This window comes from Neoarius graeffei, chromosome 2 (assembly GCF_027579695.1).
Source record: "Neoarius graeffei isolate fNeoGra1 chromosome 2, fNeoGra1.pri, whole genome shotgun sequence".
NCBI classification, from domain to species: Eukaryota; Metazoa; Chordata; class Actinopteri; order Siluriformes; family Ariidae; genus Neoarius; species Neoarius graeffei.
Genome location: NC_083570.1, coordinates 87,984,730 through 87,999,941, shown reverse-complemented (window position 1 = coordinate 87,999,941; position 15,212 = coordinate 87,984,730). Strand labels below are relative to the sequence as shown.

At 42.5% G+C, this 15,212-nt stretch overlaps 1 protein-coding gene across 1 annotated transcript in view; it reads right to left on the bottom strand.

Moving 5' to 3' along the window:
• trpc7b (transient receptor potential cation channel, subfamily C, member 7b) overlaps positions 1–10,916 on the bottom strand; it is a 248,983-nt gene extending 238,067 nt beyond the window's left edge. Inside the window, exon 1 of the mRNA XM_060903621.1 lies at positions 10,164–10,916. Coding sequence (XP_060759604.1) covers positions 10,164–10,916 — 753 coding nt within the window. The remainder of the gene's footprint in view (positions 1–10,163) is intronic.
• Positions 10,917–15,212: the final 4,296 nt, after the last annotated feature.

Sequence of the window (15,212 nt, the reverse complement as noted above, 5' to 3'; positions counted from 1 at the left end):
GGTTCCCCTCAAATTAAGCAGCGCGCGCCGGCTTGCTCCCGGAGTGCTCCGGCCGAGGTTCGCCTCAAATTAAGCAGCGCGCTCAGGCTTGCTCCGGAGCAAGCCGGAGTGCGCTGCTTAATTTGAGGGGGAGCAAGCCGGAGCGCGCTCCATAACCTCGGCCGGAGCACTCCTGGAGCAAGCCGGAGCACGCTCCGGAACCTCGGACGTTGGCGTGTATGTGTATGGTGATGGGTTTTTAACGACATAGGTATACAGATCATGTGGGCTGAAGTCAGGTAAAGACGAGGGCTTCGTGTACTTCCGTACGTCAGTGAACAATCCTGGTGGAAGCAGGTAAACGTCGTTCTCTAAGCCTGCTAACCTCAATTTTTGCAAATCCCTCTCCCTCTGCTCGCCCTGTAAATGCCCTACGTCGCTGGATAGTGAAGGTGTTTTCTGCATCTCGCTCCTTTTTCTTTTATGTTTTTCGTTTGTCGCCTTCCTCGCATTCAAACTGATTCGAGCCAAAGTCCACTACATGTCCAAAATGGCGGTCGCGTTTACGAAGGTCACGTGACTGAAAAGGGTCTATAGGCAGCAAAAGGCTCCCAAAGGCTGGGTATATGTGTGCTCACTGTTTAAGTGTGTGTGTGTGTGTGTGTGTGTGTGTGTGTGTGTGTGTTCACTGCTTCAGTGATTGGTCTTATTTTTATACCCAAACGCTTGACACTTGGGCATCTTGAGGGCTGTTTACAACAATTTAGAAGTGATGTATCCACTAGATCTCACCCTCAGTAAGTCATGTGGCATGTAAGTGACGTCACAATCTCAGATTCTCTTGCGTAATTAGTGCTCAGAGCGTGATATTTGAACCTCGAAGAGAGTAAGATGTCAGCGCTCAGAGACATTGTTTCTCTTTTAAAATAAAATCTATACACAGTATACAGGTACAAATATGAACAAGTGAACACTCGAACATGTCTTGTATGGATGTTATTTGTCACTATATAGGAGTTTACTTTTGGGGTTTTGTTTGGCTTTAAGATGGTGGTCATATGTTTTGGTGGTGTTAATTCCTTATATTATCTCTGAACATAAGCTTGTTGCACTAATGGTTTTTATGGGACCACCCACTTGTTCAAAATTTTTCATTCCTGAAAGCTGGCAACTCTGCATTATCTGAGGACAAAAAAGTTTCTAAATGCCACTTGATCTCATTATACTTGACCTCTTAATACATTGTTGTTCAGTTGTGAATTCAGTGTTACCATTTCCTTGACCCTATAATAGATTTTATAGCTTTCCGTGCTACTGTCCTTCAACTTCATTTTTATCTTCTGTTTGCTTTCTTCCATCAAGGAGACCTTCATTTCCTCAGTGTTATGATGTTTACACACTGTATCATTACTCTCTTTACTCAGCTGTTCTGACAGCAATACTGAACCACATGAACACTTGTTTGAGCCTTGAACCATCCATGCAGCATCAACAAAATCAACAATAGAAAAGCTTGACCACTGAATAGTAACTCTGGCTGTGTCTCTGAAAAATGTCTTATATCCCGAAAACATTACTGCAGCCCACTAATGGAACATCAGTGCTCTTCTTGCTTTGGAAAGAAATGCAATTGCCCTTGCAACATTCTAAGGCACCAAATGGATTTCACTTCCCACTGACTGACTGTGCTTTGGGATGGGTGACTGCACTCTGGAACCAGTACTCGCAAAAATCCAATCATTTGGAAAACTTGTCTCCCCAAACATGAGTGGCACGCTGTGAAGTTTCATATAGGAGCTGCTGAGAGCTGGGATCTACTAATGACATTTTATAATGGATTGTTTGTGAATGTCAAGGATGGTCTCATTAATCAGGAATGGGCATGCTGAAGGATTTCCAAGACCATCCAACTTGCAAAAAAGTCTCACAATCTCTAAGTATCTTAACTCCATTTCCATCACCTTGCTTCTATACTGTACTTTCATGCACATGCTTCCATACAGCCATTGTCAGAGAAGACAACAGAGGGACATGGTGATGGTAATGTCCATCCTGGGAAATGGTTTGCCAATTCAAAACACAGAGCGCTGGGTCATTTCTTATAGAGCTTCATATGAATGGAGCTGCATTAACCTGTAATCCTTTTGCATGCTTTTAGCTGAATGCACAACTGACACAGCTCACCTACACGAACAAATAAGTACATTTAAATGCCTTTGATTACTCAGACAATATGTGCAAGTCTGAGTCAGTATTCCCCTAGAGAGGAAACCAAGGTTTTCCATGTCCAAGCCAATGGGTTGTTTGTCAGTAACTTGGACTTGGAGAACCTCGGGCTCTTGGAATATTTACTTGTAAAATGTCGAAACATTTTGTAAACAATTGCTTTTACTTAGATGACAACCTTTGAGACCCCATCATTATAGCCTACCCTTCACCTATGGATCAAAATAATTGGTTTTGTTGCTTCTATCGCTGTAAGAAGTAGTGTTACTGTAAGAAGAATCCATTTGGCATCTGACACTGTAAGAAATAAAGGCATTTACCTTTATTTTCTTTATGTTCCCAAAGGCACAAATATGAAATGCAAATGTACCTTCAAAAAAACCCCACAATGGTGGACCTAATAGTTCAATTCTCTCTCGCTCTCTCTTTGGCATATCACTGCAGTGACATGGCCACTCTGACAGCTCCAGCCATCAAAGTTTCTAAGTAAGAATTACTGTCGTGGTTTCCCATTGCCTTCTACTGGATTATTATAGAGGTTTTCTCCTCTCAACCATTCACACACATTCACACCTATGGGCAATTTAGAGTAGCCAGTTAACATAACCGCAGGTCTTTGGACTGTGGGGGAAAACGGAGCACCCAGAGGATACCCACACAGACTCGGGGAGAACATGCAAACTCCACACAGAAAGGCCCCCATCGGCCACTGGGCTCGAACCCAGAACCTTCTTGCTTTGAGGTGACAGTGCAACATCAGTGCCACCACCATGCCACCTGATTCATTCATCCATTATCTGTAACGGCTTATCCTGTGCAGGGTCACGGGCAAGTTGGAGCCTATAACAGCTGGTTATGGGCAAGAGGCGGGGTACATCCTGGACAAGTCACCAGGTCATCGCAGGGCTGACACATAGAGACAAACAACAATTCACACTCACGTTCACACCTACGGTCAACTTAGAGCCACCAGTTAGCCTAACCTGCATGTCTTTGGACTGTAGGGGAAACCGAAGCACCCGGAGGAAACCCACACAGACATGGGGAGAACATGCAAACTCCACACAGAAAGGCCCCCATTGGCCACCAGACTCAAACCCAGAACCTTCTTGCTTTGAGGCGACAGTGCTAATGGGTACACCACCATGCCACCTGATTCAATTATATACACATCTAAATAATGTTCCTTCACAATGACATATTTCTAAGTAAAGATATAATGTTGGTACTCTTTACTATACCACCACAAGGACAAATGATCATGCTCGACATCAGTGCCTCAACAGTGCACACACACACACACATATATATCTCATCTCATCTCATTATCTCTAGCCGCTTTATCCTTCTACAGGGTCGCAGGCAAGCTGGAGCCTATCCCAGCTGACTATGGGCAAAAGGTGGGGTACACCTTGGACAAGTCGCCAGATCATCACAGGGCTGACACATAGATAACCATTCACACTCACACCTACGGTCAATCTAGAGTCACCAGTTAACCTAACCTGCATGTCTTTGGACTGTGGGGGAAACCGGAGCACCCAGAGGAAACCCACGCGGACACGGGGAGAACATGCAAACTCCACACAGAAAGGCCCTCGCCGGCCCCGGGGCTCGAACCCAGGACCTTCTTGCTGTGAGGCGACAGCGCTAACCACTACACCACCGTGCCGCCACACACACACACATATATATATATATATATATATATATTCTGTATATTTTTGTCTTTTTTTTCTATATTGCCATAGCACTATCGAATCTGCACTATTATCATTTACCTTATCACATGTTGCACTATTATTGTTACAGTTTCACCATACCTATGGTTACCTCACATCACTGTGTCACTTTATATGGCTCTACACCACTAGTTTATGCACACCACTAGTGGATGTAGTGCCACTACCAATTCCTGTGGTTTGTTGCTGTCTTTTTGTGAGCAATTGTCCTTATTTAGCCCTGTCCTTATTCTATTATATTTTATTATATTCTATTTCAATAATATTGGCTGGCATTGAGTGGTATCTCATCTCATTATCTCTAGCCATTTTATCCTGTTCTACAGGGTCGCAGGCAAGCTGGAGCCTATCCCAGCTGACTACGGGCGAAAGGCGGGGTACACCCTGGACAAGTCGCCAGGTCATCACGGGGCTGACACATAGACACAGACAACCATTCACACTCACATTCACACCTACGGTCAATTTAGAGTCACCATTTAACCTAAAAAGGTTAAATCATAGAATCATAGACTCGTTCAATATCATGCTAGCTGAATGGAATATATCGGATATACCGTGAAAAAAGCCATAATTATTATTATTATTATTATTATTAATAATAATAATAATAATAATAATAATAATAATAATAATAATAATATACATTCCTTTCAGGTGTTCAATGCATCTTTCTTTTTCAAAATTCTCTCAAAATCTTTCGTATTTAATGAAGCAAACCTGGCGGCCATGTTTGTTTACAAATTGTCACAGTCGCTCACTAGCGCGAAAGCTTTATGTCTCCGACGTGTGATGTCATGTTGTCTCAACAACCGTGCAATATCATAAACCATATTCAGTGCTCATTCTCCATTGGGTAGAGTATCCTACGTAATACACATAGGATAAGCGATATGTTAACAATATTGCGTGCTATGGAATCAAATGAATGAAACCCGCCAGAAGGGAATAGAATACATGTTTTTATTCCATGGAGAAAGTGTCCTGTAGATATAATAATAGATTTTATTATATTCTATATTCTATCATATTATATTTATTATATATATTTTTTAACTTAACCTACATTTATCTATATTTTACTCTGTACTTGAGCTACTGCAACACCTGAATTTCCCCTCACGGAGATCAATAAAGGAATTTATTTTTTTCGCAGTTCGGTTTCCATCAAATCTTGCACTCTGATTGGCTGGCGAGCGGGCCCATACCCTATGATACGGACCCCAGTTACGGACCCCGGTTATGGACCTCTGGCAACTCGCTCGTTCACAACAACAACAAACATAGTAGCAATTTTTTGTCAACATTTATTTTCGCGGGGCGGCACGGTGGTGTAGTGGTTAGCGCTGTCGCCTCACAGCAAGAAGGTCCGGGTTTGAGCCCCGTGGCCGGCGAGGGCCTTTCTGTGCGGAGTTTGCATGTTCTCCCCGTGTCCGCGTGGGTTTCCTCCGGGTGCTCCGGTCTCCCCCACAGTCCAAAGACATGCAGGTTAGGTTAACTGGTGACTCTAAATTGACCGTAGGTGTGAATGTGAGTGTGAATGGTTGTCTGTGTCTATGTGTCAGCCCTGTGATGACCTGGCGACTTGTCCAGGGTGTACCCCGCCTTTCGCCCGTAGTCAGCTGGGATAGGCTCCAGCTTGCCTGCGACCCTGTAGAACAGGATAAAGCGGCTAGAGATAATGAGATGAGATGAGATTTATTTTCGCATTTCTCAGGAGAATAGCACTAATTTTACAGCATGGATAGCAATAACAACAGTGTTCACAGCGAAAGAGAGTTTTACTACCCTGAGGAAGAAGAAATAAAAGAAAACATTTCAGGAGAAAGCTAAAAACCTAACTTGCTAACGCCGAGCAAAAACATTGCTGAATCCTGAATGACTCAATTTTGTATAAATAGGGGACTACATAGGCGGCAAAATGTAGTTTTTTTCCTGCCAAGGAAGTGCACTTGTATACTGAGGAGAAAGCAATTTCCATTACAGCAATGAATGAGGATTCAAAATAGCGGCTCGCCTCGGCTCGGCTCGGTTTTCCCTTTCGGGCGCTCTCGTTTTCTGTTAGAATTTGATAAAGAAAAAAAAAAATATTATTTACCAGCTTAAGGTCGGTCCGTATGGTGAAATACCGTGACATCGGCCTTGAATACTGACCTCGGCCCAGAGGGCCTCGCTCAGTACTTTCAAGACCTCGGTCACGGTATTTCACGATACGGACCTCCAAGCTGGTAAATAACATATATATCTTATCTTATTCACTAAAGCCTGTTTAATACTTGACACTTGACTATTAGTGTAGATATGGACAGGGTTCAGTGGCAGGGTTCACATACTCACCTGTATAACCTTAAATACATCTGGAGGATTAAAATCAATATTAAAAAGATGGCATGTCGGAGCAAAATATTCGTATCCATCAGGTTTCCTTGTTGAACTATCTAATTTCCTTGGGACTGAAAAAACAACAACAACAGTTTGTTTTGTATTTTTTTATTTGTCTTTGTGTCGCATTATGGAGATGTTAAACACACAAACAGTATCTCTTAAATATTTTCTGTTGTCATTGTGATTGTATTCATGAGCTCTTCATTATCATATTTTGTATTTGCCAAACTTGTAATTCCTCTTTAGTGAGCCTTTTGATGGTTGTATTGCTGACATTTTCCATCACTTGACAGTGGCTTTTAAACCACAATTTGCACTTCACATAGAATGCATTTATTAGGTGGTCCCAGCACAGTTGGTGTGATGAGCTACATACAGTCTGAGAAAACTGAATGCTAATTCACTCAACGTGAGCACATTTTGCTGCCACATCACGCTGTTTCGTGATGTGTCTCCTCACATCTGCCCCTTGGTCTCAAATATACTGTAATAGATAATAGACTTGCTATTTAGCATGCAGTATGTTGTTTGGGAGACACTCTTAAATAGTTCCTGAATGTGCATTGATTTGCCACTTGTAACCCTCAGATTTAAAGAGGTAGGTTTCAAATAAGGAACTGATTTGATTAATACTGTGACAAATATCTGCTAGGGGGCAGCATGGTGGCACAGCAGATAGGACTGCCATCTCACAGCTCAGGTTACCATCTGTGTAGCGTTTCTGTGCATGTTCTCCACCCTGGGTTTCCTCTGTGTTCTCTGGTTTCCTTCCACAAAACATTTTTAAATTGCTACTACAATGTTTCCCCTGAGCTTACTGGCTTGGGGGTGGGGGGTGGGGTTGCTGGATGAGGATGGTCACCTGCAGGACCCCGCCCTGTGGCTCATTTGGAATGGAATAAACAGTTAAAGGAGTCATAATAAAGGCTTCACATTTATTTTAGAACAATAATTAGAACAAGTTTTACAATAGAACTGCCCTCCTGTTTTTTTTTTCTTTTTTAGGACCTTAAAATGTGTGTGTGGGGGGGACTTTTTTTTGGGGGGGGGAGGGAGCCCCCAAAATATAATGGTAGGGGAAACACTGCACTAGGTGTGAATGTGTGCACATGATGCTTTGTGATAGACTACTGTCCCATTCAGGGTGTATTCCCACTTTGTGTCAGGATGAATGAGAAGCATATACTATAACAGTTTTATTTCAATTTTCATAAGCAATCATTTTAAAATTATTTACAATTGTTCCATAATATGAGATAGACATTTTATGTAATTAAAACAGTGCAAGTGACTGGGCCCTCCTGTTTTTTCTTCATAAAATAATATTCTGTTCAGTTTATATCTGATCTCAGTGGAATGTGTGTGTGTGTGTGTGTGTATATATATATGGGTGGCACGGTGGTGTAGTGGTTAGCAGTGTCGCCTCACAGCAAGAAGGTCCTGGGTTTGAGCCCTGCAACCGATGAGAGTCTTTCTGTGTGGAGTTTGCATGTTCTCCCCATGCCTGCGTGGGTTTCCTCCGGGTGCTCTGGTTTCCCCCACAGTCCAAAGACATGCAGGTTAGGCTAATTGGTGGCTATAAATTGACCGTAGGTGTGAGTGTGAATGGTTGTCTGTCTCTATGTGTCAGCCCTGTGATGACCTGGAGACTTGTCCAGGGTGTACCCCGCCTTTCGCCCGTAGTCAGCTGGGATAGGCTCCAGCTTGTCTGCGACCCTGTACAGGATAAGTGGCGACAGATAATGGATATATATATATATATATATATATATATATATACACACACACACTGTACCAGTGTAGGAACCTGTTGGTTGCTTGAGATTGATTCTGAAGTCGTAGTCTTGGTTGTCTTTCATTTTAACTGATCTGTAAAGTTTCCAATTTTTTTTTTTTTTTACATTTAAAAAATGAACCAGGATTGTTAAATAAAGGCATTGCTTCAAGATCTTTTACAGTACGAGACAATATGTGCAAAAGCCAAAGCACTATTGCTGTTCCTTAAAAAAAAAAAAAAATTCTCAAGAGGGAGTGTGGAGAAAGTGTAACAAAAGAGGTGGTCATCTGTCAACCGTTTCGGCAGGACAACAATGGTGGATACTAAAGCTGGGGTTACCAAAAATAACTGAATGTGCTGCTGACAAAGTCTGACAAATCACACACTGGCAGTGTCTCAATGGCTTATAAGCTACAGTTTAATAGGCTAGTATAGGCTACATGGAAATCAGTTGCCTTTAGCGGGTGAACTACTACACTTACTTTCACCAGCCAATGTTTTTCCAACCTGTCTGCTTTTATTAATCTCATTAGACCATCTATACTACTAAAGGAAGGCTGTCTGTCTCTCTGTCTGTTCACCTATGCAAATCGACACGGCTGGACACACACATTCCATACTTTGCACATGGATTGGTGACACTCCAGAGGGGTCCAAGACAACATTTTCCATTTTCCAAAACATGGGATTAATGCTAATCCAACAGACTAATCACTTCCTGTAGGCTACATGCTCATGCTAACACGCTGCACGCTGGCTCGGTGGGGAATCCCCTCCCCCACTCGCCTGGGAGTTTCAATTGTACGGGACCTCACAATCAGCGCTCCTTGCCAGGAGACTTCAACTAGGGCCAAGTCTACATCTCCTCAGTGACGAGCAATAACTACGACCTCTCCTCTCTCCCATGGACAATAACTGCTAGTCTGTACTGTGTAAACCAAGATAAACTGCTCTAAGTTTTCTATTTATTAATTTGGCTAACATTAGATAAACTGCATTTTCATTTCGTAGATACTGTTGTCTTGAAAGATTTCAACAACATCCCAGGTAGCAAAGAGATGTTGCACCTCCAGACTATCAACCGCCTTTAACTCCATCTTGCCAAATTTGGCCCACTCTTGCCAAAGAAGCACTTTTCATAACGTCAATGCGACCCTGGCAAGGTGGATTCAACAGTGGCTAAAAGTCTGGTGGCCCAACTTTGCACCAGTGTTGGCAGGCTAGTTATGAAAAGTGCTCCTTTGCCAACAGTGGGCTAGTGTTGGTTCAACTTTATTTACACTTAACAGCCACTTTCAGAGGAACTTGTTCTTGATTCTAAGATTCCTGTTCTTGGCTGGCAGGAGAGGAACCCAATGTCATCTTCTGCTGTTGCATGCTGAGATGCTTTTCTGCTCACCATGGTTGTAAAGAGTTGCTATGAGTTACTATATCCTTCCTGGCAGCTTGAACTAATCTGGCCATTTTCCTCTGACCTCTCTTATCAACAAGTCGTTTCCACCCACAGAACTGTCTCTCACTCACTGTTTTTTTGTTTTTCACACCACTGTGTAAACTCTAGAGAGTGTTGTGTGTGGAAAACCCCAGGAGATCAGCAGTTTCTGAAATACTCAAACCAGTCCATCTGGCACCAACACCCATACCACAATGAAAGTCACAGAGATCACAATTTTTCCCATTCTGATGTTTGAAGTGAACATTTACTGAAGATGTTGATTTGTATTTGCATGATTTTATGCATTGTGCTGCTGGCACATGATTGGCTGATTAGATAACGGGATAAAACAGCAGGTGTATGGGTGTTCCTAATAAAGTGGCCGGTCAACGTATTTGACATATGATTTTATAGAATTAGTGTCTTTTTGCTTTTGCTTGTCAATGATCAGGAGTTCAGTGTTTCAGTCAAAGCTAGCTGACTGAACCAGACCACAACATGTCTTTCCAAGTCATTCATCAAGCAACAATATTCACATTACTCAACACTGTACCTGGGAAGCAGGTCACTTTCACACATTTTATAGACTGCAGTCAAGTAAAGCTGAATAAACTCTTACCTTAAACTCTGTCTCTATGTTCGCAAGTCGGGCCAGTTCGTTGCTGAGCTCCAGAGCTGTGAGTACGGGGTCTTCGCTTGAAAGCGACAGGTAGGCAGCGCTAGCGAGCCCTTTATATGCATTCATACGAGATCGTGAGTGGCTAAAAGAGTCACGCTTCTGTTTCTCTGTGCACTCATTGCACTTGCAGAAGTAGTCATGAGGCCGCTCTATCCTGGCACCCTTCATCAGCAGAATGTGCACAATCTCATACTCTTGGCAGTGCGAAGCCAGAATCACCGGAGTTATGTCCTGTGAAAACCGTGTTCCATCCTCATCATATGCATAAAAGTCATCATCTCTCAATTCCTGTTCCAGGGGACTTAACGTGAGTCTCAGGCCTCCTGCAAATGCCGGGTGAGCCAAGATAGCTTCAACAATTCGCACATAGCCTTTGCTAATAGCCAACAGCAGAGCATCTCCCACTCTCGCAAGCCCCTTCTTCTTCAGGAGCAGCTCTGTGACTTCCAAGTGCTCATTGGCTACAGCTAGCTGCAATGCGTTCTGGCCCATGTAGTCCACACTGTTAAAGTTGAGTGTTTTGCATTCTTCAAGCATTTTGCGTACGACAGGGATGTTTCCGTATTCAGCAGCATCAAGGAAACGCTCCTCCTCCGCAGTGAGACTGGTGCCACGCTCGTTAAACATGTAAGCGGGGCCTCGAATGGCCTGACGACGCCCCTTTTCCCTCAGTGTTGTGTGCCTACGATGCATCGTTGCTGGTCTGAAAGAGAAATAGGGAAAATACATGAATGGAAGCCAGGCGGAGACAGGAACAGTAAAACAAAAGAAAATAAAGAACAGAAAATGACTGTATTTTTGTTTTTGTTTCACATTTAATTTATTGGTGCTAATTTTGAGCAGAAAACCACGAGTTGGCCTCGTGGTTAGCATGTCTGCCTCTTGACTGGGAGATCGTGAGTTCTATTTGCAGTCGGGTCATACCAAAGACCATCATAAAAATGGTACCTACCACCATCTGGCAAGGCGTGTTGCAATACAGATGCAAGTAGGGAGTCAAATTCTCACGGTTACCAGAGGACTAGCCCCCCACTGTAACCCTAGTGATATAATAGGCGAATGGCCGAGGGCTACAGAAACGGAGATGGGTGTCACACCCATATGCCTCAAGAACTGGTTAGTACTGGAATAGGAGACTTCCTGGGAAGACCAGATCCTGGTGCGGGAGTGAGTTTGACTTTGAATCTTGAGAAGGTACCAAAATCTGTACAACTGAAACCTTTGTCACTGGACTAGAGGTATAAAGAAAAAGAAAAAAAAACCCCACACAATTTCAGCTTTCTGGTGCCAAGATTTCAGGTACTTATTACAATTGGAAAATGGCCTCACGTGATCCACTACTTTGATCAGGTCCAGTGAAGCAAGTACCTCAGTCATTTTATTGTTCAGACCTAGACTCGATATTCAGGGACCTCTGACTGAACTGTAAAACCAACGCGCGCGCGCACACACACACACACACACACTGACCTCTGGCTTGATTATTGGATTTATAATGGACTAAGATGTTCACAAATGGTAAAGCATTTCTGGAGATAAATCATTTAGCATTGTTATTATAATATAGGGCGGCACGGTGGTGTAGTGGTTAGCGCTGTCGCCTCACAGCAAGAAGGTCCGGGTTCGAGCCCCGTGGCCGGCGAGGGCCTTTCTGTGTGGAGTTTGCATGTTCTCCCCGTGTCCGCGTGGGTTTCCTCCGGGTGCTCCGGTTTCCCCCACAGTCCAAAGACATGCAGGTTAGGTTAACTGGTGACTCTAAATTGACCGTAGGTGTGAATGTGAGTGTGAATGGTTGTCTGTGTCTATGTGTCAGCCCTGTGATGACCTGGTGACTTGTCCAGGGTGTACCCCGCCTTTCACCCGTAGTCAGCTGGGATAGGCTCCAGCTTGCCTGCGACCCTGTAGAACAGGATAAAGCGGCTACAGATAATGAGATGAGATGAGATTATAATATAGTGATATGTTACCGCGAGTTGGCCTAGTGGTTAGCATGTCCGCCTTTCGACTGGGAGATAGGGAGTTCTACTCGTGGTTGGGTCATACCAAAGACCATCATAAAAATGGTACCTACTACCATTTGGCAAGGCATGCTGCAATACAGATGCGAGTGGGGAAGTCAAACTCTCACAGTTACCAGAGGACGAGCCCCCCACTGCAACCCTAGCTGTATAGGTGAGAGGCCAAGAGCTATAGAAACAGAGATCAGCACTGCACCCATACGCTTTAAAGACTTGGTTAGTACTGGGACAGGAGACTGCCTGGGAAGACCAGATTCTGTCGTGAGAGGGACTTTAATTTTTTTTTTTTTATAGTATGTTAGTAGCGTGTTGGGCCACCATGAGTCACTCAAACAGCTTCAATGCATACACTTATGTGTAGACAAAGATTCTACAAGTCTCTGGAGGTGTACTGGAGGGATGACTGTGATTCTTCTAAAAGATATTCCCTCAACTTGTGTTTTGATGAAGGTGCTGAAGAATGATGTCTAACACATCACTTCAAAATCTCCCACAGGTGTTCAGTTGGGTCGAGATGGTGACTGTAAAGCCAATATGCCGAACATGTGATTGGCATTATTTTCATCCTCATCAAATCATTCACCCTGTGGATGAAGACGGGGCCATCCCAGAAAAGAGCATGCCCATCAGGACAGAAATATATCATCAGAGGATTGGAAAAGTGACTTTTCCCTCTAAGAGGATAAGTGGAGCCAAACCATGCCAGTAAAATATCTCAACATAACAGAGCCACCATTTTTACCTTTAATTTGACACCTGTTTTTATGTCAGAAGCTATTCTAATACTGATGAGATTATGCGAACCTTCACACTGTGATAGCAACATGCTTTAAAAAATCTATGATGTGTTGCTGAACATACAGTAAGACACAATCATTGCACAAGAACACGTCAGTGGATCTGTCTGGAACAAATGTCGATTCAGACCTAAAAGTGATTCAGGCCTGTATTGATCCTGATATCACTGCTCTCTCATTAGGAGAGAGAAATGCATAAAGACCTAAAGCCTACTTAACGACATCACCTAGCTTTGGTGGGATTTTTCAGTGGTTTGTGAACTACAGTAATGTGTTTGTGAGTTTGGGAGGTTTAGGTAACCTTCTCAGGCCAGTCCAGCTCTCTCCCTGATCACACACAATTCTGTCTGAATCCTCAGGGGGTAACCAGGAACACAGGAAAATCTATTGAATCAACAGAGGTCTCAGACACACACAAACAAAATCATTCACTTTGGGCCACAGGAACACATGAGCACACACATGCCTGTCAATAAACCTTATACAGTCAGGGACAAGTGTTTCTGCTCTGAAAATTACATTTCCACATCCACAAAAGCACAATCTATTTCACAAACAATGCCTTCCAGCTAAAAAAGAAACAAAATAGCACTATCCATTTTCATGTTATTACTTCACACATTAGAAGAAAATATACAGTACATAAAAGAGAGAAACCGAAGTAGAACTATCAGGGTTTTTCATACATCCTATTTGTATAAAAGCTTAAAATACACTGATACATTGCGATAGAGGACCACCATAGTGTTCTTCAACAACTTCACAAAATTATGTTATACTGGGAATTATGCTGATTATGTTTCAGATACTGTAGACACACAGATTTGGTAAGAGGGAATATGCACGGATAATTTCATAATCATATTGTTGCTTTACATGGAAAATAAATCAATGACACGATAGGCATGAAACGATTCACCACACTGACAATTTGATTCAATTCATAATATTGGGCTCACAATGAGTTTCTTATGATATTTTTGAAAAAAAATTTAAATAAAGAAATTTTTATTCCCCCCAAAATCAAACATTTATTTTCCTTTTTTTTATCAACTTAAATGTTGCTTTTGATACATTTAAAAAGAAAAACCCTTTTATTTCATTTTCATAATAATCAACAATAATTATTTACCCACATTTTTAAAAGCTGAAGTAAAATATAATAGTCTATTCTCTTCTAGGCTTGTTCCTACTAAACTTTTATGAACATTTGTACTACCTGCATTTTCTTCTTTTTTCTTTTAAAGTCAAATCAAAGTCCATCCCGTGCCAGGACCTGGTCTTCCCAGACAGTCTCCCATCCCAGTACTAACCAGGCCCTTAAGGCACACTGGATGGCGCCAATCTCCGTTTCTATAGCCCTCGGTCTCTTGCCTATTATGTAGCTGGGGTTAGAGTGGGGGGGGCTAGTCCTCTGGTAACCATGAGAGTTTGACTCCCCACTCGCATCTATACCGCAGCGTGCCTTGCCAGATGGCAGTAGGTACCATTTTTATGATGGTCTTTGGTATGACCCGACCGCGAGCAGAACTCGCAATCTTCCAGGCAAGAGGCGGACATGCTAACCACTAGGCCAGCTCACGGTTCTCTTTTCTTTAGCTTTTGGTAGTCTATAAAAAGACAGCTCTGATTTCTTGTTAAATCTGTTTGTTCAGTCAATTGCACAACATAGATTTTTAGATTTTAGATTTTTTTTCTGTATGTGTGTGTTTTCCATGGCATTAGAGCTGTATTACTTCCGTCTAGTGTGAAGTCTCGTATATTCCCCCATTGTACGTTATTGCACCCTCTGCTGTCTACACAGTGCAATTATAGCTCGGAAAATCTAAGAGATTACACAGCCGTAGAAAAATTGTGATCCATTTTTTTATTTCATCGATTCGAATAGCCATAAAATTGTATCCTGATTTATTGTCACATGATACATTGTGGCATGCCTAGTGACGAACAGAATCAGCTGAATGTTTGCATTGAGGATGTAACAGAATATGAAAACATTATCAAGAATGAACACATAATATGTGAAACACTTACAAATACAGCCCCACATAGGAATTGCACTATTGATTTTCAATGTACTTTGTAATTGATCATTTTTAATTAAATTTTTAATTCAGGCTCCACTAGCCTGACCCAAGCACTGCCTTACTGAAATGCAAACATAAAACCATATT